The sequence below is a fragment of the Ambystoma mexicanum genome, chromosome 1q (genome assembly GCF_040938575.1).
Source record: "Ambystoma mexicanum isolate Mex_15411 chromosome 1q, UKY_AmexF1_1, whole genome shotgun sequence".
In the NCBI taxonomy this organism is placed as follows: Eukaryota; Metazoa; Chordata; class Amphibia; order Caudata; family Ambystomatidae; genus Ambystoma; species Ambystoma mexicanum.
The window spans coordinates 567896657-567921312 of NC_090922.1; the positions used below are offsets into that span (position 1 = coordinate 567896657).

General features: G+C 47.5%; 1 protein-coding gene across 3 annotated transcripts in view; it reads right to left on the reverse strand.

Annotated features, from left to right (window-relative positions):
- Nucleotides 1-24656, reverse strand: part of ALDH9A1 (aldehyde dehydrogenase 9 family member A1) — a 919974-nt gene that overhangs the window by 122410 nt on the left and 772908 nt on the right. For all 3 annotated transcript variants that reach the window (XM_069641045.1, XM_069641043.1, XM_069641044.1), the window contains exons 8-10: nucleotides 13494-13682; nucleotides 13067-13154; nucleotides 12749-12890 (exon numbers count right to left, since the gene is read on the reverse strand). In XM_069641045.1, the coding sequence (XP_069497146.1) occupies nucleotides 12749-12890; nucleotides 13067-13154; nucleotides 13494-13682 (419 nt within the window). The remainder of the gene's footprint in view (nucleotides 1-12748; nucleotides 12891-13066; nucleotides 13155-13493; nucleotides 13683-24656) is intronic.

The window sequence follows — 24656 nt, forward strand, 5'->3', positions numbered from 1 at the left end:
GTGCTTCTACAACCCTCTGTCGAGGGCATTATTACCACTGATCTTAATAGAGGCTAACATCTGACAAGAAAGGAAATCTCTCGAAAGTGTATGCAACATGGACAGAGCGACAAAGCTCAACTCTCAGGTAGGGGAAAGCAGGTTCACAGAAAGGTACAATAGTCCACACAAGAAAAGCCCTGAATCACAAAATGCAGGATTTGAAAAAGGCACATTGGGCTGCCAAAGCAGGTAAGTATATTGCACGCATGGTGAAGCAAAAACTAAAGCCTAGCTGCCACAAATCTACTACTGAAAATCTATGCAGGGTGATAAAAATCACCTTACAGCACAACTGGGGAGACTAAGAGGCACCCCTGGGACTGAGACCCTCAGGCATTTCATAAATATATACCTTTAATAAGGTATAAAGGGACATAATGACAGGGGCTTTTAGAAAAGTCTGCCTGCCAAAAATAAGTCAGTCAATCAAAACATCTCCAGGGAAGAAAGCTAAAAAGTTTGATGGGCCCCCAAAAAGTGCACTTCGAATCACCAAAATTAGGAACGCCTACTGAACAGGGCTGCACGGAAACATGGCACATATAACCGCGTATCTGCCTTTCTTTAGGTTTTGCAAACCCTGGGTGTTCGGGGCAGATGCCTGTTCCACAAGTTCGTTCTTACTCGCATAGTCTTTCCTGGGGTGATCTTTAAATGCAGGCTCTGGGGAAGTAGTGTGCCAGCACAATCCTGCCTCATTTATGCATGTCAAGACACATCAGTATCGAGAAAAGCCGTCTAGTGCGCAGCACCCACCAAAACATCAAGATGGAGGATTCCTGGAAATCACACATGTACGACCTGGGAATCTTTCCCTACTTGTGCATCTACACAAATGTGAATGTATTCACTGGGTTCAAATTGGCAGCTTTGCAAACAGCATCTTAACAGATGTTTTAAATGAAAGCTAATGAAGCCGCAGTGCCTCTTGTGTAATGAGCTGTAGGTGCGAATGGTAGGAGTTGGTTTGCTAATTTATAGGAGTCTTAGATGCAGCATACAATCCACCATGCAATGGTAGATTTAGTGACGAACACCCCTCCATACCTGTTGCTAAAGACACCGGTGTTACACAGTGGCTTTGTTCTGTCCAGATAAAACATGACTGCTCTTCACCCGTCAATGTACGCTGAGCTTTTTCAACTAGAGTATGAGTCTTGGAAGGAAGTTGTTAACTCAATGGACTGATCTTAATGAAATTTAGAAATACACTTTGGTGAAAAATGTGTGCGTGTTCCGAGTCCCAGTTTGCTTTTGTGTATTGTGACAAAGGATTCATCAAATGAGAGTGCTTGAAGTTCACTCATTTGTCTGTTATATGCCCATAAGAAAGGCCAGTGAGATGAGGGACGTCTTCAGCATGGGATCAAAAACAAGAACACATACTGTGTTGAGATCCCAGCTGGACCGGATGCACCCCAGGTGGGTTTTAGCATTTTACCCCCTCCATGAAGGGCGTAACCACAGGTATTTGCCACAAGGACACTATACTGATACGTGGTGTATGGGGTTAAAGCAGCCAAGTGGGCCTGGAGGGAATTGTAGACTAAACATGAGTCTACCAAATAAAGGAGATGGGTAGCAATGTTTGCTGGAGAGCAATCATTAAGAATGTCTTTCCTCCTTCCCCAGACAACACACCTTTTCCGTTTAGTAAAGTAGCAGTTTTTGGTATTCGGATTCTGGCATCACAAAGTATATCCAAGCAACGGTGAGGCAGATTTAACTGACCAAATTCCATGACCTCAGAAGCCAGTCTGCAAGTTCATTGCTTGTGGATTGGAATGCATTTTGATTGGTGGCTACAGTAGCATGTGTAGAAGATGCGGACACTCCACTTGCCTTGCTTAGGTGCAATGAGGGTTTCTTCTTGAGTAACTTGTGTTGTGAACTACTCTATGAAGGAAAGGAATCGTAGAAAAGGGGAACAGCGTAAACAAATATCCCTGATCAACTCATCCATAGAACAATGCCTAGAGACCCTGGATATGTGTAACTCGACATGATCATTTTGCATCTGGATTTGTGACCAATAAATCTGTCTGCATTTCCCAATGTTCTGAGGTTTTGTTTGAGTGTACTTGTGTTCAGTTCCCATTCATGCTCCTGAATGACTAAACTGTTCATACTGTCTGCAGGGCAGTTGTGGATTCCTGGGACATGTTAAGCTTCAATTTACAAGTGCTTATGTACGCACCAATGCCAAATCTATTGGGCAATTTGTGAACAGTTGGACAGTGCGTTCCCTGTGTTTGTGTATAATATGGCTATCATGTAGCCTGTGTTTATGAAAACACACGTACAGTGAGGAGTGTTTGAAAACTAAAGTGTTTGCTTGACAGCTAGAAATCCAAAAATATTATCTGGCGGGATGCTTGCAAAGGATTCTTTCTGCCCTGTGCTATGAGCGATAGGGAGCTCCCAACATCTATTATATTCACTTGCACAGGTGGACTCACAAGTTTGGCAATAACTGTACCTAAATCCACCAGCCTTCCCATCTTCCTTAGGTAAAGCACGACTGCACCAACCAAGAGTGTTTGGTCTCTTTTGGTTGGAGCCCTGTGTACCAATATAATAGACTGTTTCAAATCTCTCACCAACAGCAGACCATCACAATCTATATTGATTTCTGCTCCCATACATTTTTTTACTTGGGATGGTACAAGACTCAATTTCGGGATACTTATTGAGAAACAGTTCGAGTAATGCTATGGTGCCCACCAATAGGACGCCTGGTATAAATAGCACGCCCCCGCCGCTTCCCTTCAGATTTTAACCTCCAAAGTAGAGGGAACCAGAAATCAGGTCTGCCAGCTAGGGCGGCTGGTGGGCGCATGTGAATCCATGAAAGATACCAACGCTGGAGAAATGGAGTTCCAGGTAAGAAACTACTCCCTTCTCCAGCATTGGATCCTTCATGGATCCATGAATAGGTTACATAGCAGTACAATCAATGTGTGGCAGTGTGTCACAGACAAACCAAAAAGCGTACTTAAATCACATCCATGAGACAAACCCAGCAAGTGATATAGCACATAGAAAAAACCCCGAAGATGCAGGGCCTACCTTATTGGAACAGGCGTTGGAGGACCGCACGCCTGTTCCAATACATCAATGCACATCTTCCACATGTTGCTGCCCCAGGCAGTAATGCCTGGTGAAGGTATGCAGCACTGCCCAGGAGGCTGCCTGGCAAATGTCCACTAGTGGTATCCCAGACCACAACGCAGCTGACTATGCTGTGGACCGCGTAGAATGAGCATTCTGAATCCCCCTCAAAGGCTTGCCATCTTTTGCGTGACAAAACGAGATTGTAGAGGAAACCCAGCGGGAAAGTCCTTGTTTGGAGATGGACTGGCCCTTGTTGGAGGGCCCAAACGCCACAAACAGCTGCTTTGACTTCCTGAAGCCCGGTGTGAGAGTCAGATAAAACTTCAGTGCCCTCTTAACGTCCAGCGAATGCAGGGTTTTTTCCTCTGGCGTGAATGCATTAGCATAAGTTTGAGGAATGCTGATAGCACTTTTGGAATAAAGTGCGGGTTAGTGGCCAGGAGAACCTTGTCTTTCAGAAACCTCAGGTAAGGCGGGTCAATGACCAGTGCTTGCAATTCAGACACCTGCCTGGCCGAGGTAATTGCCACTAGAAAAGCCTCCTTTCATGAGAGGAACTTCAAAGGAGCCATCAACATGGGCTCAAAAGGAGGCCTCAACAAAGCTGAAAGCACCAAATTAAGGCTCCACACCGACGCAAACTTCTTCACCGGAGGAAATGTCCGAAACAACCCCTTCAGAAAATGTTTCACCAAGCGATCACTGAACAGAGAAGCAGCATGGCGCTTTCTCGTGAACCTAGAAATCGCCACCAAATGCACCTTAATGGGTGACAACGCAAGGCCCCCTTCCACCAGGTGTAACAGGTACGGGAGAACCTGCGCCGGTGAAACGTCCAAAGGCTCAACCCTAGGATGACCTTTGCACCATTCACAGAATCTCGTCCATAAAGCCCCATAGGAGACATTTGTAGACGGCACCCTTGCTGCCTTCAAAATGACCGAAATCGGAGTGGTCAGGAGCCATGCCGCCTGGCTGAGAGATGCCAGATCGTGATGCCACACTCTGCTGTCATCCTGAGACAGGAGATCCAGAACCGCTCCCAACCGAATCGGCTCCTCCACCGCCAGATGAAGATCTGAAAACCATGTCTGCCTGGGCCAGAACAGAGCCACCAGAATCACTAGACACTGGTACTTCCGAATCCACTGGATGGCCCCCCGAATGAGCGAGAAGTGTGGGGAAACGCATACGTGAAGAGACCCGTCCACGGGAACGTAAACGCATCCCCCAATGACTCGGGATGAGCACCTTTGCTGGCGAACTCCAGACACCGGTTGTTTTCCCTCGTAGCAAAAAGATCCAACAGAGGATGCCCCCATCGTCGGAAGATCCATGCCTCCTGCTGCTCCTTCAGCCTCTATTCGTACAGCTGACTGGCATCCCTGCTGAGCGTGTCCGCTTGAACATTCAAAACTCCGGGCAGATGGAAAGCGACCATGCTGATCCCTTGAGCTAGAGCCCAATGACAAACGTCCTGCGCCTCCTTCGACAGGACTCTGGAATATGTGCCCCCCGTTTCATTAAATAGAAAATGGTGGTGGTATTGTCGGTTAACATCCTCACCACCGATCCACAGAAGAAACGACTTCAGAGCCCAGTGCACCACCCTCAACTTGAGCACATTGATATGTAACAAAGTTTCCACCCGAGACCATAGGCCCTACACCTGTGACCTGTCGAGGTGTGCCCCCCATCCTACCTGGGAGCGTCCGCTACGGTCGTAAACTGGAACTCCGCCTCCAACAAGGGCATGCCCCGCACAAGATTGACCGTGTCCGACCACCAGTGAAAGGCGTCCACCAACTTGTCTGACCATAATCCCTGACTCTGGGACCATCTGTCTGCAAAGAACTCCTGCACCGGCCTCATGAACAGGCGGCAATTGGGAAAAAGTGGGATACACGATGCCATACACCCCCCCCCCCCCAACATGTAACCTCGGACCGATATTACCTTGTAATTTTTCCACTCGCTGGCCTTTGCCCGCAACTTTTCCACACGCTCGCTGGATGGCCTCACCAGATTTTGCCGGGCAAGAAACTGTGCCCCGAGAAACACCAACTCTAGACGGCGTTAAATACGATCGAGGTTTATGGCAAATCCCAGCCTAATGCAAAAGCTGCATGGTCACCATGAGAGGCTCTCGTGCCCTTTCGTGCGACAAACCCCTCACCAACCAATCGTCCAGGTAGGGGTACACATGATTACCTTCCCTCCGGAGGAAGGCTGCCACCGGAGCCAGACACTTTGCGAACATCCTGGGGGACGACTTCAGGTCAAACGGGAGGACCCGAAACTGATAGTGTTCCTCTCCGACCATAAACCGCAGGAACCTGTGGTGCTTCCGCCGCATAGGGATGTGAAAATAGACGTCCTGCAGATCCGACGACGCCAGGAACTTGCCCGGCTGCACCGACCAGATGACATCTTGAAGGGTGAGCATCTTGAACTTCAGGCGTTGCAGATTCTTGTTAAATGCCTGAAGATCTAGAATAGGCCTCCACTTGCCGTTGGGCTTTTTCACGACAAAGTACCAGGAGTACACCCCTTGGCCACGCTCCGCAACCAGAACTGGTTCTATCGCCTGTTTTTCTAGCATGAGCACCACCTCCTGCTGCAGGATCTGGAGATGCGGCTGCAGCCCATGCACCGGCGGAATAGGAACCGGAGGACACTAGAACTCCAACGAGTGGCCAAGACGCACTCTGTCCAGCTCCCTGCGATCTGATGTTATCTTCTGCCACTCGTCGACGTGGATGGCGACCCTGCCCCCCCAACAGATTGTCCATATGGCAGTCATTGTTGAGTTTTAGTTTGTTGCCCCTTGGACGCCGTGGACTGCAAGCCCTTCTTTCGCTGCGCCGACTGGACAGAACACCGATACCCTTGAGAAGAGTAGCTGGAGCGCCTGTACCCCCGATCTCTGGAGGTAGCAAACCAGCATTCCCCGAGGCACCACGGAAAGCTCAAAAGGAGTGAAATGAGCGACCACTTTGTAAGGAACCCAAGGATTTTGCAGTTTCCGTATCCTCCTTCATTCACTTCAGGGACTCATCAATTTATTTCACCAAACAAGTGTTCGCCTTCACAGGGCATGTCGTGGTATATTGGACCTCCGGGCGAAAGTCTGTGCACTTCAACCAGTCCCGGCGCTGGAGCACCACTCCATTATTAAATCTCTTTAAAACCAGACTCCGCCAGGTCCACAGCAATATTGATGCTGTGGTTGGAGGCCTCCTCTCCTTCTCGAACCAACAGCATTGCTTCCTTTCGGTGTTGCTCCGGCAGAGGTTCCAGAATCCGGGCCAGCCGATGCCACATTTCACGAAAGCATCCTGCTTCCTGGCCTCAATGTCCAGAGGCGTCACACATTTATGTTGGCTCCTGGCCTTACGGCTGGCCGCCCCCACCACGGACTCGGGCGCGGACTGCAACACCAGGCATCTAGGCGTAGACTCCGGAGCCTTGAACTTCTTTTCAAGGCCACCTTTCACAGCCAGCTCTGAAAACGGGTGGTACATCGTGTGCAGGCCCTCCTGCCACACGTGGTGGAGTATTGGCAAAGAGAAGAACGCCTTCCTCCGCTTGCCTAGATGGTTGAAGAGGAAGCAGTCTTTACGTTCCTCTTCAGGCGCCAGCCCAAACTCCAGACATCCAGTCGACATCATGGCGTGGAACGCCCCAATATCATCCGGAGGAGATGGCTGAGCCGGACTACGGGGCTGCTCCACCTCCATGTCCGTGTCCCATGTGTCAACCCTCGTTGGCGATGAGGAGACAGGGTGTCCCGCGTGAAACACTCAGGGTACGAATCAGGTAGCTTGCCTTCTTCAGGATGAGATCATGGACGACCTTACCCCACCAGCAACGGCAAGGGCAACCGTGCTGGAGGAGATTTCCTAGGCGTCTCACCAGGTAACCCCTCCACCACTGGCACCGCCGCACTTGGAGGAGGTGGCAACCTCGTATCTAGCTGCCCCAACAAAGATTGAAGCGTAGACAGACTGTGGGTTAACCAAAGGAAAACGGTGCGGCCTAGTCCCTACCGCACTCAACGAAGGCCTCACACTCTGCAGACCCAAGGCTGACGGGTCAAACAACGGCTCCTGTTCCTCCTCCATTCCTGAAGAACCAGAAAACGGAGCAGGATCTTGCTGCAATATGTTCTCAGGAACGACGGACTCAAAGTCGGCGGATTGCCACACCCCACCCGTCATCAACAAACGTTCCATCTGTGACCACAACAGCAGCGGACCACTATCCTACAGTCGACTGTGGAACCACGTCCCCTGGCCTCGATTTTACTGGAGACCCGGATTTCTTTGAAGAAATGAAACAATGCTTTGAAGACTCCCGGCTGGACTAAAACTTGTAATGGTCCCTGGATGACGAGTGCTTCGACGAAGACCCCCCTCAGCTTCGCCAGGTCTTTCTCCGACACCGTAGACTTCTTGGGCCTACCACCAGACCCCTTGAACTTGTCCGGCCGACCATGCTTGGACAACGAAGAGCCACTCGCACCCTTCGACTAATGCGGCCTCGGCGAAGACTTGCTGCCACTCACCAACGATGCAGGCACTGCAGCCCGATGCTTCTAAGCAGGGGGTTCTGCCGACGCAGCTCGGCGATGCTCTGCGGATTTCTCCACCCTATCGGAAGAGTGGCTGTGCCGGGCCAAACCCACCTCAGAAGCCGGGTACGTGCCCTCATTAAGCCAACATATGAGCCATCGATTACGGTCCTTCAAGGTCTTCTGCGAAAATCCCAGACATATCTCGCAGGCATCCGCCGTGTGATGATAGTAAAGACAGTCCATATGGCCATCCCCTTCGTACACCTTCATGCTGCAGGTAGCACACGGCCGAAAAAGAAACTTCTGTGCTACAGACGACATCCTAGCCCAGGAACAACACGAACGTGCAAAAACACAATGAAACAAGGTGATCCCAACAGTTTGCAGACGGTAGAAATCTGAAGGGAAGCCGCAGGGGCGGGGCTATTTATACCAGGCGTCCTATTGGTGGGCCTAAAGCACCCAAAAAGGACATTGATAAGACACTAAAGTGTCAGTTTTCCGTAGGAATACACCAAGTTAGAGGTTTCCCAGCCTGACGGGGAAATATTCACAGCATGTGAATCCATGAAAGATCCAATGCTGGAGAAGTTATAAAACAAAAAAAGCACCTTGAATTGTCCATGTTTGTACCAGACCATAAACCGTAGAGAAGTTGCAGTGTTTGTTGAAAATGTAAATATTAAAATATGCATCTTTCAAGTCCAAAGAAATGAACTCTTGTATTGTCATTTGAAATTTGAGGACAACGTATTCTGGGGTCTTTCCTGGAGGGGGAAGACGTAGACCGAGTAGATCCTCATTCCATTTGTGGGAGGTACAGGTTTATTGAATTCCCTCCCCTTTGAAATAGCACTGCCAGTTCGGATTTCTACAGCAGACTGAGCTCTGGTGATGTTTTCAACTTTCTGGATGGGATGTTCTGTGGCACAATTTGAAATTCTGCACCATCTTATTTTGACAGTGCCTTAGACCCACTCTTCTAGGGGAATAAGATAGTCTTCCTCTCTGCACCCCGCCCCCACCCACTCAAAACTGGGTTAACACTGGAGTGAACCGGGTGTGAAATATGTTTTGTGCGTGCATTCACATCCATTGGAAGTTCCCCAGGGTTTACAGATGCCCCCATGAGTTTGTCTGCAGTGGCCTTGATAGGTTTGCATTCACTGGAACTGTTGGGATTGTCCCTCGGATTCCAGGACTATTTGAAGGCTCTGGTAAGGGGTTTGCAACCCCCTGATAGAGGCGTGTCACGCTCACCTGGTCTCCTCGGGGCGTCGCTCGAAGATGCAGTAATGATGTCTGCCCTGGCGTTACACGGCTGGATGGAGAGACTTGCACGCGACTTCTCCTTCCCGGTCACTTCCCATAATGCTTTTGCCTACAAGGTCGAAATAGGATGTTAGCACCGTGAGGAGCGGGGTTGAGTTCCCACCTCCCGTAACCTCCTAATGCCCCCTCTCTGCTTCAGCCTCACCTTGGTTGGTTTAGAGGTGGACTCTCTGTCTTGCAATCTCTTGCAGGGACGCAATATGACAGTCTCTCCCTAGATCAAGTTACTTCACTGATCCTGTGGGGGTGTAGCGGAGTCTTGAATTGCTTGACTCAGCAGGTAAGTCTCTATACCGATAGATGCTTGGAATAGTTGCTTAAATGTCTTTATTACCCAAGTTTTAACCTTGTATTCACCTTTCTTTCAGGCGTGGTCTTGAGCAGTTTTTTTTAATGAAGATTTGACTTGTCCTTCAATGCTGAGCAGATTCTATGCAGGTGAGTATAGCGTTCGTGTGTGGCGCTGAAGTTCTCTATAAGGGTTTCTTCCCGTGCGCGACTAACCTGCTGTGCTCTTTTCTTTCCTGCAAACAGGTGCAGCGTAGCTCCGGAGCGGCGATCAGAGGAACCGCTGCAGAGGAATCCCAAGGGAAGCGGTCTCTGGGTGAGTATCAGCTGTTCTTGTAGATGCTTTCTTTTCTGCAGGTGCGGCGAACTGAAGAGCAGCTGAAGGAGCGGCCGCTCGGATGGAACCCTTCAGGTAAGGTCGAAAACTCAGTATTAATTCCTGTTTCTTTCTTCTCTTCTTCTGTTCTCAGGTTCCGATGGATGGAAGTTCCAGAACGGGCGTAGCTGCTGGTGTTCAGGTACTGGAGCTAAGCAGGCACGGTGAGCGTTACGCTGCAGGAGTGCAGAATAACGCAAAGCGTGTTCTGTCGATAGGGTGTGGTTTAAATAGCCACTGTCCGAAGTCAAACCTGGCCATAGGTGCAGTGGCATTAGAGATGCAACCATTGTAAGCAGCTGACGTCGTCACCCTTTTAGCCATATGAAAAATTATTTTACTCTTCTGCTCAGGTAGAATATGGTAGAAATAGGTGCCCCGCAGCATTTAAGAGCTGTTATGACCAGTGATTCAGAAATACGTTGGTCCTCAACTAGAAGTGTATCTTTAGGTGATGGTTTGTATTTTATCATCTACCCACGTTTACCAGCTTGCACGTGACTGGCACCTCCATGGAAGTAATTAACTAGTGCTGTACCAACTGCATAAGGAGAATGCACTGTGTGAGGTTGCAGCTCCTCTAACGTGTTCTAAAAATATATATTGTTTTCAGGGTCCTGCTGGATGTTTATATTAAAACAAGTAGCTATCCTCCATAGGAGTGCCTGATCTGTACACTGATCTTCTGTGGGAGAATCTGAGACGAATGGTTCTGGGTATTAGGTGATTCTTCCTCTTGTCCTGATGGAATGTCGTACATATTGTGCCTCATCTGCTGTGAGCTAAAATGTAGTCACAGCCACCAGTGATGTATTTGCTGGGGACTACCTCTGTCCTCATGAGTGTACTGTTTTTCCTTTCTTTCCATAAGGATGAGGTTAACATTAGTGATGGTTTGGTGAAATGAGTCGTCCTGCCAAAGGGACATCCCTGTATTGTATCTGACCGGTTATAAATGCCTCACTGCTCAATATCACAAAGTAATTCTGTTCTTCAAATCGTCAGCTTCCTCTGTATATAAAGTTTCTGGACACTGTCCTATGAGTTTACTGGAAAGTATATTTTGCTATGTGTAATCATCTAGGTCTTTTACTCCAGCTGGTGCTCATTTTAGCATGGACTTAAAATTGTCCAGAAATAATTTTTTGGGGGACTCTGAACATTGTTTTGAAGGCGAATGTTGTAGATCGATGTGCCTGATTTTTATGTGCCGTTACTAAGAGTTGACCAATAGGTAAATTTGACCGATTTCGGCCAGTACCATTCAATCGCTGCTGAAAATACCGAACATGCGGAGCGGGCGTTTCAGTGGTGTCCGCCGCTACCCATGTTCCGTATTTTTGGCATCATGGGTTGCAGGGGTGCCCCCCGCTTCCTCGACATAGGAAGCAGGGGACCCCCAAAAAGAAAAGGAGAGGCGGCGGCAGGGGACTGAGAAAGAGTACGTGGGGGTGGGGTGGGGGGAGTGTGATGTTGTGGGGCTACTGGCAGTTTGGGGCATGGGGGGACAGGTTTTTTTTATTTTTTACTGGGGTAAAACGCAGCGAAATTGACTACAGTCAATTCCGCCATGATTGTTTTTGCCTCGGTAAAACAACCCAAATCTGGTTTGTTTAGGTTATATTGTTTTCTGAGAGTTATGTGGCAGGAGGGGGACGCTTTCTATAGCATCAGCGGATCAGCGCCATGTTTGGCTGAATGTTTCTCTAGCATGGACTTTGATGCCTTGTTTGTCTGCAATCCTCTTATGGTTTTTGGTGGCCATCTTAATTGCAGCTAGCTGAAGTTTAATGTGTTACTGACACTTCAGTACCTAAACTGCATTCCCTTGTATAGGAGGTGGTCCAACGTTTTTGTAAATATCAGATGTGGCCCTGGCACTAGGAACTTCGTTTTGGCCTTGCTGTGGCAATTCCCCCCCCAACCCCCCCCCCCTCAACCCCCACACTCTGAGACACCATGTTGTGGCTTCTGAGTCTGCCTGTGGGGCCTGTTCAGAGATGGGATTGCCAGCTGATCTGGATGCTTTGGAGTTCTTTTGTTTTGGACCCTAGAGTGCCTCGATGTCTAACACCTAACCCCCCCCCCACCTCCCGACCACAGCATGTTCACCTTGGTAACATCCTTGTGTGCCTTGGATTTGCTTTTAGCAGCTTCCACAGCAAATACTATGGATGGCCAAGTAATATAAGCAACTTTAAACAAGCATTTTCCAGATCTAGTAACTGATCACTTTCTTGCTTTAGTCATATTTAACAAATATGCACAATCTAGCCCTACAGCTTGTCTTTTACCATCTGCAGGTGCCATAGTTGGCCTTCCAGCGACTATCCTGGTAACTCCAATATGTCCTGCATGCTTCAGCACAACTCAATTAACTTGTCAAATTCGTCCCCACTGTACCCAGAACTTCATCGAACTGCACTGGCTCCTGATGCAAGCACCATATACATATCCTGCTTTATCATCTACAAGGCTGTTACGCTGAAGTCCCTCAAGCTACCTCACATAGACACTATCTCTGGAGTCCTGCAATCCAAAAGATGGATATGTTCAAACTTTAACTCAGCCAGTGCAGGAGGGAAAGAACCAGAAGACAGGCCTTCTATGTCCCAAGACTCAGAACCTCCTCCTCGTCTACACCAGACTTGCCCCAACACTTCAACATTTCAGGAACAAACTCAATGCCATCCTTCAAGGAATGGATCCTCCCCAATACTTAAGTCCACACCACCCTCCATTCCTCACCCGCCCTGAGTGGGTGATATACTCCCCCAGTTTTCTCCCCTGGTTGCTTGTAGATCCCTTGCTGCCAAACAGCCAACCACCCAATGTTAGCTCCCGCTCTCTTGTAGATCTCCATCCTTCACAGTGTATTTTACCCTATGATTTGTCAAGCGCTCCGTTGCTTCCCAAAGCTAGGTACATGCACAATAAATAACCAAATTACAGGGTATGGCACATTCCTAGCTCTGAACCTCCAGGCCTATTTCATATATTATGATGGCATCCCCTCATACCTGGTGAATACTCCCCCAGCCAGGCCAAATATGGTGTTGTTGGCTCTTTCCATGGCCTCTTCCTCTGTATCAAACGTCAGAATTGACATGACCGGACCAAAAATCTCTTCCTTCACACAGGTCATGTCATCGCGGCAATTTCCTAAAAGCATGTTTTAAGAAATATTAAGTACCAAATGCAATGAATAATGTAGTGAAGCACATTACTAGGTCAGAGCAGATCTATTTTCTCTGCCTCCTTAAGACCAAGGATAATAATATCATGGTATCAGTGGGAGTCCACTAAACTGAAATGACCAAAAACAAAAGAGTACTTACCCAGAACACAAGGTGTCATGTAATAGCCACCCTTGAGTTTAGGGTCATCAGGCAGGTAGGGCTCGCCTCCACACAGCACCTTTACACCCTAGAAAGAACCCACAAATATATATTACAAGACGCAATCAGCCAGCAAACTACCTGTGTTTATGAATGCAGAGGGGTGCCGTAGTGGTGGGTGCATGGGACCATGTGTCTCTAAACTTAAAGATGTGAAGCAAAATAAAAATCACTCTAAAAGATCACTCTGTGCACATCTATTTTTGGTCTCCCTCATCACCCTCCACACACCTCGTGTTCAGTTTCAGATTTATGTTGGCAAAACATATAAAGGAGGGTAGGAATCTATTTTTGGCTTGTGTGTGGGCAGAGTTAGAAGAGGGGCGGGGTGATATTATGAGTCACCAGAAATAGTGGAGACTTGTACCTCCTCTTTGCCCTTCTTGATATATCCAAGTACTTTCTCTAGGTGGGGCTGGTTGATAAGGGGTCCCATCCTGGTATCCTCCAAAAGAGGGTCACCAATTTTGATCTTCTTTGTTCGCTTTACCACTTCCTCTGTGAATTTGTCAACTATTTCTTTTTGCACAAACACCCTGGTGCCATTACAGCAGACCTGAAAAGTAGAGGGGGAGAAGGTTAACCGCAAGAAACTCTCAAACCTGATAAAATGAAAATAAAACCATAAAGTATCTAAATCAAAACAGGACAATTGTATGGGCTTGGATAACATGGCCCATCTAGGATATATTGAAATGCATTGGTTAGTTGCAAGAGTACTCCTTAGAGGTAGTCCTGTAACTATGAAAAATGACCTTCATGGTGATTCAGGTTGCAAAAGATAGCTGTCACTTTAAGAACTTTTGAAGGGGTAAGGCATATGTCACACGAGCGTCCCTCCGTGCGCGGAGCCCACACCTTACCCCTATGTCACCAACATTCCACACCCAGTTCCTGTGCTTCCGCCAATAGCGGTAGAAATGTAAGTATATGCTTACTGTAGGGGATGGCTGAGTGGGTGTTGTGAAGGAGGGAGAGCCTGGACTAAGAAGCTGTATCACCATGAAGGTAATTTGTTATTTCTCTTTCATCCTGGCTCACCCTCCTTCCCAACTGGTTGGGACCAGAATAAAAAGCCTTAGAATAAGTAAGGGTGGAGGAGACAGCATATACAGAATTCAGGCAAAGAAGTTGCGGAGCACCTCTTGGCAGAATTTTGCATCATTTCTAGAAGATGTTTCCATGGCATAATGCTTGCAAAAAGCAAGGAGGGTAGCACAGGTAGTGCTTTACATATGTCTACAATGGAAACATGCCTGTTGAAGGCTACAGATGCTGCCTTGGCGCTAGTGGAATGAGCCCCAAGTCTCTGCAGAGCCGCAAGCCAATTAATAACATAAGCCTTGGAGATACAGGAGAAAACCCATCTAGAGATGGAAGCCTTATCTGCTGTATTGCCAGGAGAAGGACCGCCGTAAATGATGAGCTGGCCTGCTTTTCTAAACGGTTTGGTCCTTTCTAGATAACATTTAAAGTTCTTACAACATGTAGGTTATGCAATGTCTCTTCAGCAGCAGAATCCTGCGGTCTAGGAAGAAAGACATTTCCTGGTTTAAATGAAATTCGGAAAACACCTTCGGTAAAAGGCAGGGGACAGTACGGAGGACTACTTTTTACTTATGGAACACTAAATAAGGTTCCTTTGAGGAGAACGCTTGGAGCTCTCCAATCCTTCTAGCCCAAGTAATTGCTACTAAGAATGCCGTTTTCCAAGTTAGAAATTCTAATTCACTTGAGGCCATAGGCTCAAATGGTCTTCGCATTAGGGCTGACAAGGCCACGTTGAGAACCCACTGAGGTGGTGGTTCACGAATAGGGGGATGTAAGCGTAAAGGCCCTCGAAGTGCCTTCGAATGGCTTTGTTGGAAAGAGAGAAAGACTTATGTTCTCTATTCAGGTATGCACCAATAGCCGATAAGTAATGTTTGCAAGTGTCTACTTTGAGACCAGTGGAAACTAGATAAGACGAAGGACATGACATTATCAATAGAAGCCTCTAGAGGGTTACGGTTTTGGCCAAGGCCCAGTGACAGAATTGCTTTCCTAGAAGCTGGCATGTTTATATTTTGCTCTGACAAATGTAAGTGGGAGAAGGCTAGTTTATCAGTAAACAGGCCTTCAAGTTCAGCAATTGTGGGGAGGATGAAGGACCTCCCCTTCTGTTGAGTCAAGGGATCTTTTGATGATGGGAGATCTAGTTTGGAAGTCCCCGCTAATTGCAGGAGGTCTGGAAACCAAAGCCGGTGAGGACAGAACGGGGCTATTAGAATCATTGTCAGATTCTGTCTCATTCTGAATTGGAGCAATACTTTATGCGTTCCCACTTCTCCCATTAATACACAAAGTGTTAGGTTTGACAAATCCAGATGTAGAGCATCCACCAGTGAGTCAAGACCATGACCTTGCCTTGATGCAAACTGAGGACAGAGTTGTGGTGTTTGGCAAAGAGGTTTACTGATGGATGGCCCCACTCCTTAAAGATCTTTGCTACTGATGGTTTTAACACGCACTCATGCGGAGCCGATTATAACCTACTTAGTCTGCTAGGATGTTCTTTCCCTCCAGATGGGACGCCAACAGGAAAATGTGATTTTGAAAGGGCCAATACCAAATCTTCTCTGCTAGGAGAGACAGGCGAAGAGAACAAGTGCACCCCTGCTTGGTGATCTAAAACATTGCAGTTGTATTGCCCGTTAGAATCATTACCACCTCATCTTGAAGTGAGGGAAGAAATGACTTTAAAGCAAGAAATATGGCTCTTAGTTCCAGGACATTTATGTGGCCCTTTTCTTGGGAGGACCAAAGGCCGTCAGCTGTTAGGCTTAGACAATGGGCTCCCCAACCATACTCTGACAAGTCCGTTGTTATAACTATTTGATGCACAGGAGGCTGAAAGGGCGACCCTATTAACAGGTTCTCTGGAGAGTTCCACCAGAGAAGTCCTGAACTTGTTTTGGAATTTAAATGTTCATTTCCAGTGAATGCAACAACTGGTTCCAGCTGCAAGCTAGATGCCACTGGACCGTTCTCCCTTGCAAAGGGAACTAGATTCATACAAGAGCCTTTGAAAACACAAAGCTGTCAGAATCTGGTGGGTATTGAACTTTACGATGGTTTGCTGAATAGCTTCCACCCTGTCGAGGGGTGGAAAGGCTCGGTGTAGAGTAGCATCTATGACTGCTCCTAGGAATTGGATCCTTTGCGAAGGAATGAGCTTGGATTTTGCCACATTTATGGAAAACTCCAGGTTGAAAGGAGTGTGGCATGTTAGTTGCATCTTTTGAAGCAATTCCTTCGGCAACTGAGCTTTGAGAAGCCAGTCGTCTAGGTAAGGATATAGATGTACTGTCCTTAACCGAAGGTAGGCTGCCACTGACCCGCAGCACTTTTGTGAAAACCCTGGGAGCCGAATTTAGCCCGAAGGGTAGACACGTGAACTGGTAATGAGACCTTTCAATGGTGAACCTCAGGAACTGCCGGTGATCTTTGTAGTGCGGGGGGGGGGGGTGAAAATAAGCATTCTGGAGATCTATAGATGCCATCCAATCGTTTGGTTGAAGAGATGCTAGGATCCGAGGAATGGTCACAATGTGGAAGGTTTTGAATGACAGAAATTGGTTGAGGTCTGAAAGGTCCAGAATTGGACGTATCCTGCCGGATTTCTTTGTGATCAGAAAGTAACAGGAATAAAATCCCTGACCGAATTCCTCTTGAGCAACCAACTCTATTGCTCCTAAGAGTTTTGGATCTCTTCCAGGAGCTCCGGGGATGATTTTTGGAGCTCCGGAGCAGAGAATGGTGGAATAGCCGCAAGGGCAAGGCGGTAACCATTTTGAATAATATTCAGGACCCATTCTTCTGGAATAATGGTATTCCAAAGGGGAAGGATGTTGGACAGCTTTCCTGCTACGGGGGATGTATGCTCCTTGATGACAGTAGGAGCGGAAGTTATGTACATGCCCGGAAGGAAGTCAAATAGACTTCCTTTGTTCTTGAGCAGAATTTGAGGAAGGTGAAGTTCCCGACTTACATTTGGGTCTATAAACTTCTCTTATTAGAAGAGTAGTAAGAATTTGCAGGAGTGGCGAAACCACTATTTCCTTGAGGACGTAGTTTGAATGATTTAAAGTTTTGGTGATCTGGCCGTTTCACCAAAATTGAGCAAAGTGTTTTAGCAGCCTTAACACTGGCCTTACATTTTTGGAGGACCTCATCCGTGAATGGATCGAACAGTGTCTTGCCAGCAAATGGAAGGTAGAGCACCTTCTCCTAGATATCTTGATGGGAAGAGGCTGACAAATATGCATGTCTATGCATTCAGACTGCACTAGTGACCGCTCTCGCAGTTGTATCATTGAGGACTTCAACCACTTGAAGCTGCTGGATAGCCACCTCTCTACCCTCTGAAATCCAGAAGAAAAGCTCATCTGAGGCCTGCTGAAGGAACATGTTGGTAAAGCACTCAATATTTTCACAATTAAGCATATTAAGTTCCGCCAAAACTGTAGCAGTGTTTGCCTGCCTGAGTTGTAAGGTAGAGTTAGGGTAAGATTTCTTACCTTGAGTTTCCCATTCTTTGGCATTTTTGTCCAGAACTGAAGCTGGAGATGAGCCAGGCCTTTACCCTTTGTGCCTAGAGCAGCAGAAACTACTGCCGATTGTGCAGGAAGATTGCCCATTAAGTATGAAGGGTTCCTCTTTAAGCACCTTGTATTTGTTGTCTCGAGCTTTGGAAATATGTGGATCGGAATGAAGCTTACACCAATGGGCTAGATCTTGCTCTAGAAAGACAATTCCATGGGAACTGCTACTTTTGACTGCTGAGATGGCAGTTTCCCAAAAACACCCGCCGTTTCAGGCTTATCCGTAGTGAGGATTTCTAGTGCCTGCATGGCTTTTGCCACGTCATGAAACATTTTAGCTGGTGGAGTGGTGTCATCATCCGAATCTGAGTGAAAGTTTTGGCCAATTGTTTGTTTCTTGGGCGGAGGAACAGAGTACTCGTCTAATGATACCGTGATTGGCTCAGGAGTAGGATCATTAGTCACTGATCCCTGCAGTGAAGTAGGTGACATTTTGCCTTTAATGCGTTGAGCCGGAACGTCTAGGAAAGGCTCAAAAAGCATGGTTTCCAGCACTGCATTGGTCATGTGGTTATCCATTGTAGAAGGGCTAGGTTGATGCCCCAAGTCTGAAAGGGGAAGTAGAGGAGTCAGCCGTGTTAGCGGCTGGTTTGGATTATAGATGTTGAAAACCATGGGCCTAGGCACCTGGATATTGGTTAAAACCAACTGTGGTCCAGATTGTGCTGGTACCCAAGTAGGTTGACCCAAGTTGTACACAGACTGAGGAGAAAATTGTGGCAAAATGTGAGGAGAGTGAACTCACAGTAGTGCTGAATAATTGTTCCGGTAGAACTGTGAAAAATGTGGCAGCTTCAAAGTCTGAGTCAGAAATTAGAGTAGAAATATCTTTCTGGCCCTCTGGTACCGGGTCCGAGACAGATGCCATGGGAGATTTCTTCCGCTTGTGCTTTTTTGGAGAAGTCACCGGACTGGATTTTGAAAGAGTGTTTATGCCTCTTGTGAGAGGACTTCTGTGACTTTCTCAGTACCGAGGAGCTTGAGGGCTCAACTGCGGTAGTAGAGGAAAGAACTTTGTCTTTCAGTACTGAAGTACCAGAAGCTTTACCTGCACAAGCCAACTTGGCTTTATCCGGTACAGGTAAATCGGAATGGACAGAGTCAACCCCGGAGGCAAGGGCCTCTTTGCATGAAACCTAGCTCGAGGCTTGCTCGGAATAGCAAGACTTTTTTCCCCTCGGTCCGGTTATTTTGTCTTGTGTAAATAACTCTTCCGATACTGGGTGGATCTTGTCAGAACCTTTCACACCAGGAGGTACTAACACTTTCCCACGAGGAGGTACTTTCAGGTGAAAATGCCTGGGGGCTTACCCCCTGGCCAGTACTGGTCCTGAGGAAGCAGTCTTCCCTTGGGTACCGAAGGCAGGTGCCGAAACTCACACCTCACCTGAAGGTACAGTCTTCTCTCTTACGGATGTCGACCTCCCTCCTGTTCCGGACAAAGTCTTCGGTTGTCTTTGGTACCGGTCCCAGATGTGACATGGAGAGAAGACGAGTGTGCAGAGACCTTGGGTGAATCCCACAGCAAAAGACACAGGTAGTCACCGGGTGGTGTATACCCAAACAGCGGACACAGGCATGATGGGGGTTGGCCGCAGAAAAATGCTTCCGGTAAAGGATGCGCAGCTTGAATCCTGTGGCATACGGCATGCGTAGAGGGAGGCACCATGAATTGAAACAATAAAAGTGAAGCACCAATCGCTAGAAAAAAGGGATGGACAACAAAAGTAATGCCCTGAAAAGGAGTGAGTCGCAGTGCAGCAAAATTCCGACCCGCCTAGTAGGCTGAAAAACAGGAACTGGGTGTGGAACGCAGGTGACATAGGGGTAAGGTGTGGGTCCAGCGCGTGGGGGGACGCACGCGTGATGTAGTGCCTACCCCTTTCAAAAGTTCTTAAAGTGAGAACTATCGGTTGCAGACAGATTTTCTGGCCCACCTGCAGATGCAGGCATTCCCAACCAGTTGGGAAGCAGGGCGAGCCAGGACGAAAGAGAAATAAAGAACTCTAAAAAGTGTTCTTAAATAGTATCCCAGTACAAAGACTAGAACAATAAAGAGCACATCAACAATTTCTTAAAGCGTCTATTCTTGTAAAACACACACCCATATGCCCAACAATGGTCTGTTGGTAGCTCCAACCAAGGGGTCAACTCAAGCTGCACCTCTTGTCAAATTAAGGCCATTGTCCAACCCCTTTTAGGTACGTTTGAATGACCAAAAAAGAGTATGTGAAGAGCTGCCTGGTGCCCATGTACGGAACAGGGGAGGAGGACCCAACATAACTAAGATCATAACATGCAGGCAGATGACTATGTAGCTCTGTGCTTAGCATCCACACGAGTTGACAAATATCACATAGCTGTAATAGTCTTTCTTATGCTTGTATTTGCATAGATTCACATGCTTTGCATTGGCCTACATCTAGTGGTTGGTGCAGAGTATTTCATGACTTGTTTTCAAAGATCAAAAAGGGGTGTCAACATGGCGGGTCTGTAATAGCCTAGTGTGATGTGTACTGTACCCAAGGTCCTTCACGCGTCAAGGTCCTCCGATTGTTTTGTTTCCGACATGAGGGAGCATGAAGTGTATGCACGAGTAAAGGAAGGTAAAGAAATGCGAGTTGCCCATGTACCATCAACTCCAAGAGGGAAGGGTGGGCACATTTGTATCTGCTTAGATTCACGAGTCAGAAAGAGTATTGCATAATATGTGGCTTGTGGATCTGCTTAGAATCACATGCTTTGCATAGACTAGCCGGCAGTACCAGTAGGAGGAAGCTGGTTGTTAGAAGATAGAGGCAAAAAGAGGTCTTAATACCACCTGACACACCAGGGAATCACTCCTTGTAGGAGTATCTACGCAGTAATGTTGCGCGAGTGTGTGAATTGAACTCCATGTAGACGCTTTGCAAATAACCTCTAATGGTACATTTGCAATGATTGCCAGAGTAGCACTAATACCTCGAGGAGTGTGCTCTGGGTGTAAATGGTAAAGCCCTTTTGGACAAAGAATAGCAAAGTTGGATGCAATTTACAATCCATTTGGAAATGGCTTCTCTTCCAGCAGCTAAGGAGACAAGGAATTGATCGGTCTTTCTTATTGACTATTACTGACCTCCTGACATCTAGTGTATGGAGGATTCTTTCTGCAGGTTTCGTGGGTTTTGGAAGAAAGCTGGAAGTTCTATAGAGTGATTGACATGACATAGAAATACATTTTGGTGAGAAACATGGATGTGTTTTTAACATTACTGTGAAAAACCTATGGGCTTTCCCCCCCCATCAAGCCCCTTGGTATTCTCTTCGGGGGTGGCTAGGGAGGGGTTATTGCCTTTGGGTCCGGACCCGGGTAGTGGACCAGAGAGGGAGGAGGAGTCCCAAGGTGAGACGTGGTATTCCCCCCCTTTCCGATACACCCCCTACCCGACACTTGTTCGTCCTTTATAGGTTATTGTAAGTCCTGTCCCATTGCCCCTCCCAAATTCCAACAGGTACCAACACCAAAGGGAGGCGTAGAAGAACACACACAACACCCCATATTTTACAACAAAACTGTTCCCCTTCTCCTCACAATATTTTTCCTTTTTTCTACCACCACTCAGGAATAATACAACTCCCGTAATTCCTCCCCAAAACCACTGATGAGGAAGAGGAAGACTGGAGTTAGGAAGATTACCCATAGAAACCAATGCACCATGGATTCCCATGGGCAGTCTCCATTTTGTCCCGCTAACAAGGTCAGGCAGAGTCAGGCAGAGCTGGAGAACCACTCGCACCTGACTCCAGTTAATTCTCCAAGCCAGTATAATAGGTGGAGCACACAGGCAAACTTTGAGCGAGTTAGGGATGCTGGAGGAAGGAGCTGCAGCTGGAGGAACCCTGGAGGAAGGACTGCCAAAATACTGAGCATGTGAGTACAGGGAAGGCTACAGTATGGCGAGGGAGCTCTGTCTCCAATGAACCAAACTAGGGTTACCTGGCAGTGCCCAAGCCAGAGCTCCTCCCACTCGGTCACATACTAAAGCCCAGGCCTTTGAAGGGCAGGTGGTGAGACCCTGACCTCAGGAAACATCCCATTTAAAACCTGCAGCTCCCAAAACCGCCAGAATGCTGTTTTAGGGGAGCTGGTGAAGTGGGAGCGAAATAAGAACATTGCATTATGGGACTTAAAGTCCAGAGACTTTTTGTGGTTCAACTTTTGAGGAAGGTGATGTACAAGGAGTTGTTCTTCCAGGGCCACGGCGAACCAGAGCGAAAGGCCGAGGGACAGAACCAAGGTACAGAGAAACCTTGGACACCTCGGTGAGAGATCGTTACCCCCGTAGGGCCTTGAAGGTTGCGCAAGGAAGCCCCGGTTGAGATCCAGTCTCAGGAAACCTGAGCGGCCTAGTGGAAAACAACTTTTTGTACAAAGCGAGAGGGCCTGAGCCCAGCTGAGGGAGACCCAAGTGCAAAGTAAAGGGAGGGTCCGAGCCTGACCGAGGGAGGCCCACTGTTAGGCAGAATCCTGTGTAGTTCCCTTAAGGAGCACTACAGAAGATTAAGACTACATGTGAGAGCAATAAGTCCCCTTTGGTATCAGTATGTACCACAAAGATTTAGTTGGTAGCTGTGGCTGAGCAGTCAGACTTATATCAAGATGGAGATGAGTAGTATTCAGGGTTTACACAATAGGCCTACAGTACTATGGCGCAAGGAAAAACTGACCAAACCTTTGTATTAAAAAGTATATATATATATATATATATATTTATTTTATACACTTCTAGATAAACACATCTATCACAGTTCTTAAAGCAAGTTAAATAAGTCAGAGGAAAAATATACACACTCCCTAATTAAATTGTAGACCAAGTGAACCAGAGTGAAAACTGAGCAAAACGGCACAGTGAAAACCACACACAAGGGATACTCTATCAATTTCGCACAAGGGAGGGAAAGCACATGTTATAAAGAAATAGCTTCTTACACACCCTAGCAACACTTCGCATAAGTTTGTAAACCAGATTAAGCAAGACAGTGCATAAGTATAGGCAATACTTAAATGAAAACTGAGCAAAATGGCATTTCACAAGGTTTAGAAAGGGGAAGAAAAGGGTAGTTATAAGAAGTAGGTGCACCAACACAGTTCTAGTTGAGAATCAATCTAAAGAAGGCAGTTCTAACAAATGGAGCCAGAGTCAGTAGGCCTGTGCCAGAGTCAGTGGTAAAGGGCAAGGGCCCAGGAGCAAAATGTTCTTGTAGCTGCAGTCAAGTCTTTGGTTAACGATTTTGAAAAGGTGGATGCAGAAGTTGAAAGACAATGTTAAGAGAGAGGGGCGGTCAACCCAACAGGTAGGTAAAGGATTTAAAACACCTTTAGTGCTACCGCGAAGAAAGGGCGGCCTGGCGGAACAATGTACCTTTAAAATGAAGAAGTGGATCCTGCGGTGGCGGTTGTCCCTGGTAGTTCCTGCAGTTCGGGTGATCCAGCAGAGGAAGAGGCTCTCGTTGTGGAGGAAGTTTCGAGTTACTGCACTACCCAGGGATGAAACCAGCCGCGGTACTGCCGGACGAATAAAGGTACGCTCCTTTAAATCGCGGTCCGGGTGGACTGGTGCCTGGCTATCCGTCCTCCGAGTACAGGGTACGGGAGATTCGACCAAGGCAGGTCCGGGAAGGTGATTGGTAAACTGGTTGGCCCCACCAGCTCAAGGGAAGAAGGCTCTTGCAGATGAAGATCTTCTCTCGTCGTGTGGCGAAAAGTGGTGAGACGCTGCAGCAGGGCTTCACCGGTGGTTCAGTCGTTGCAGAGGTCTTTGGCTTCTCTCCTCTTCAGCTTCTTAATTCCAGTGGCGACGTCTTGCACTTCCAGTACTCAGGACCCTGCTTTTATGCAAAAAGATCCCCATTCATACAGCCTAGCCGTCACTCACACAGTGGAGTGGTCATCTTGGCGGGAGACCCTCCAGCCTATCAGGATAGCGTGCGACACGGGTTGCTGAGGAAACCCTATCCAGGGGTCCTACTCCCCATCCCACACAATGGACCCACCCCAGACTCAGTGGTGCGGAAAGGAGGGCTTCTCGGCAGAAGCCCGCCAAAAGGACGAACAAAGGATCCCCGACCTGGATAGGAGTTGAGAAAGACGAGAAAGAAGTTATATTAAAGTTCTGGCAAAAAAAACTACCAGAGTCAAGTTAATATTAAAATACACCGGCGGTATGTTAGAGGCTGTCAGAAAAAGTGGTAGCTGCGAAAAATGGGAAAATCCCATAAGAACATATTTGCGGTTGAATATTTATGGTAGTAACCACTGCCACCAGCCAGAAACTTTTGAGAGGGACTGTACGGTACCCTCTCGAAAATGAACCCTTTCCAGTACCTCCATAGTAAGATGGTTTGTACTTGTTTAGTTCATAAAAATTGACTAGTAAAGTCAATTGGGACTTTACATGCCCTGGGAGACAGTAGTCAGTCCCAGGGTATGGAGTCTATGTTTTGGGGTCGCTACAACACACCTGTGTCACTGCACTGAGGGTGCTGTGTAACACATGTGAATAAAGATGGTTCCTATGGGGTTGAGAAAATCCCATAGACATTAAACACAAAAATAGCCTAGAAGGCACATAGCAAAAATGCCTAAGAGTGGGAAAAAGAGTCTCACTCTTAGCAGGGAAACAAACCCTTCAAATCCAGCAAAGCTGCTGGGGGACTCTATAGGTAAGGGATTAGCCATAGAAAGAGAATTCTCCCCAACACCCACAAGACCTCTTGTGTTTTAAAGATACCAGCTACTCTCCCGGGTGAATGGCAGAGTTGGGGAGGTGCAGCGGCAGTTATGGCATCAGCCTTGACTTCAGGATCAAAGCTGCAAAGTCGAAAATGTATTAACACAGCCGGTGAGT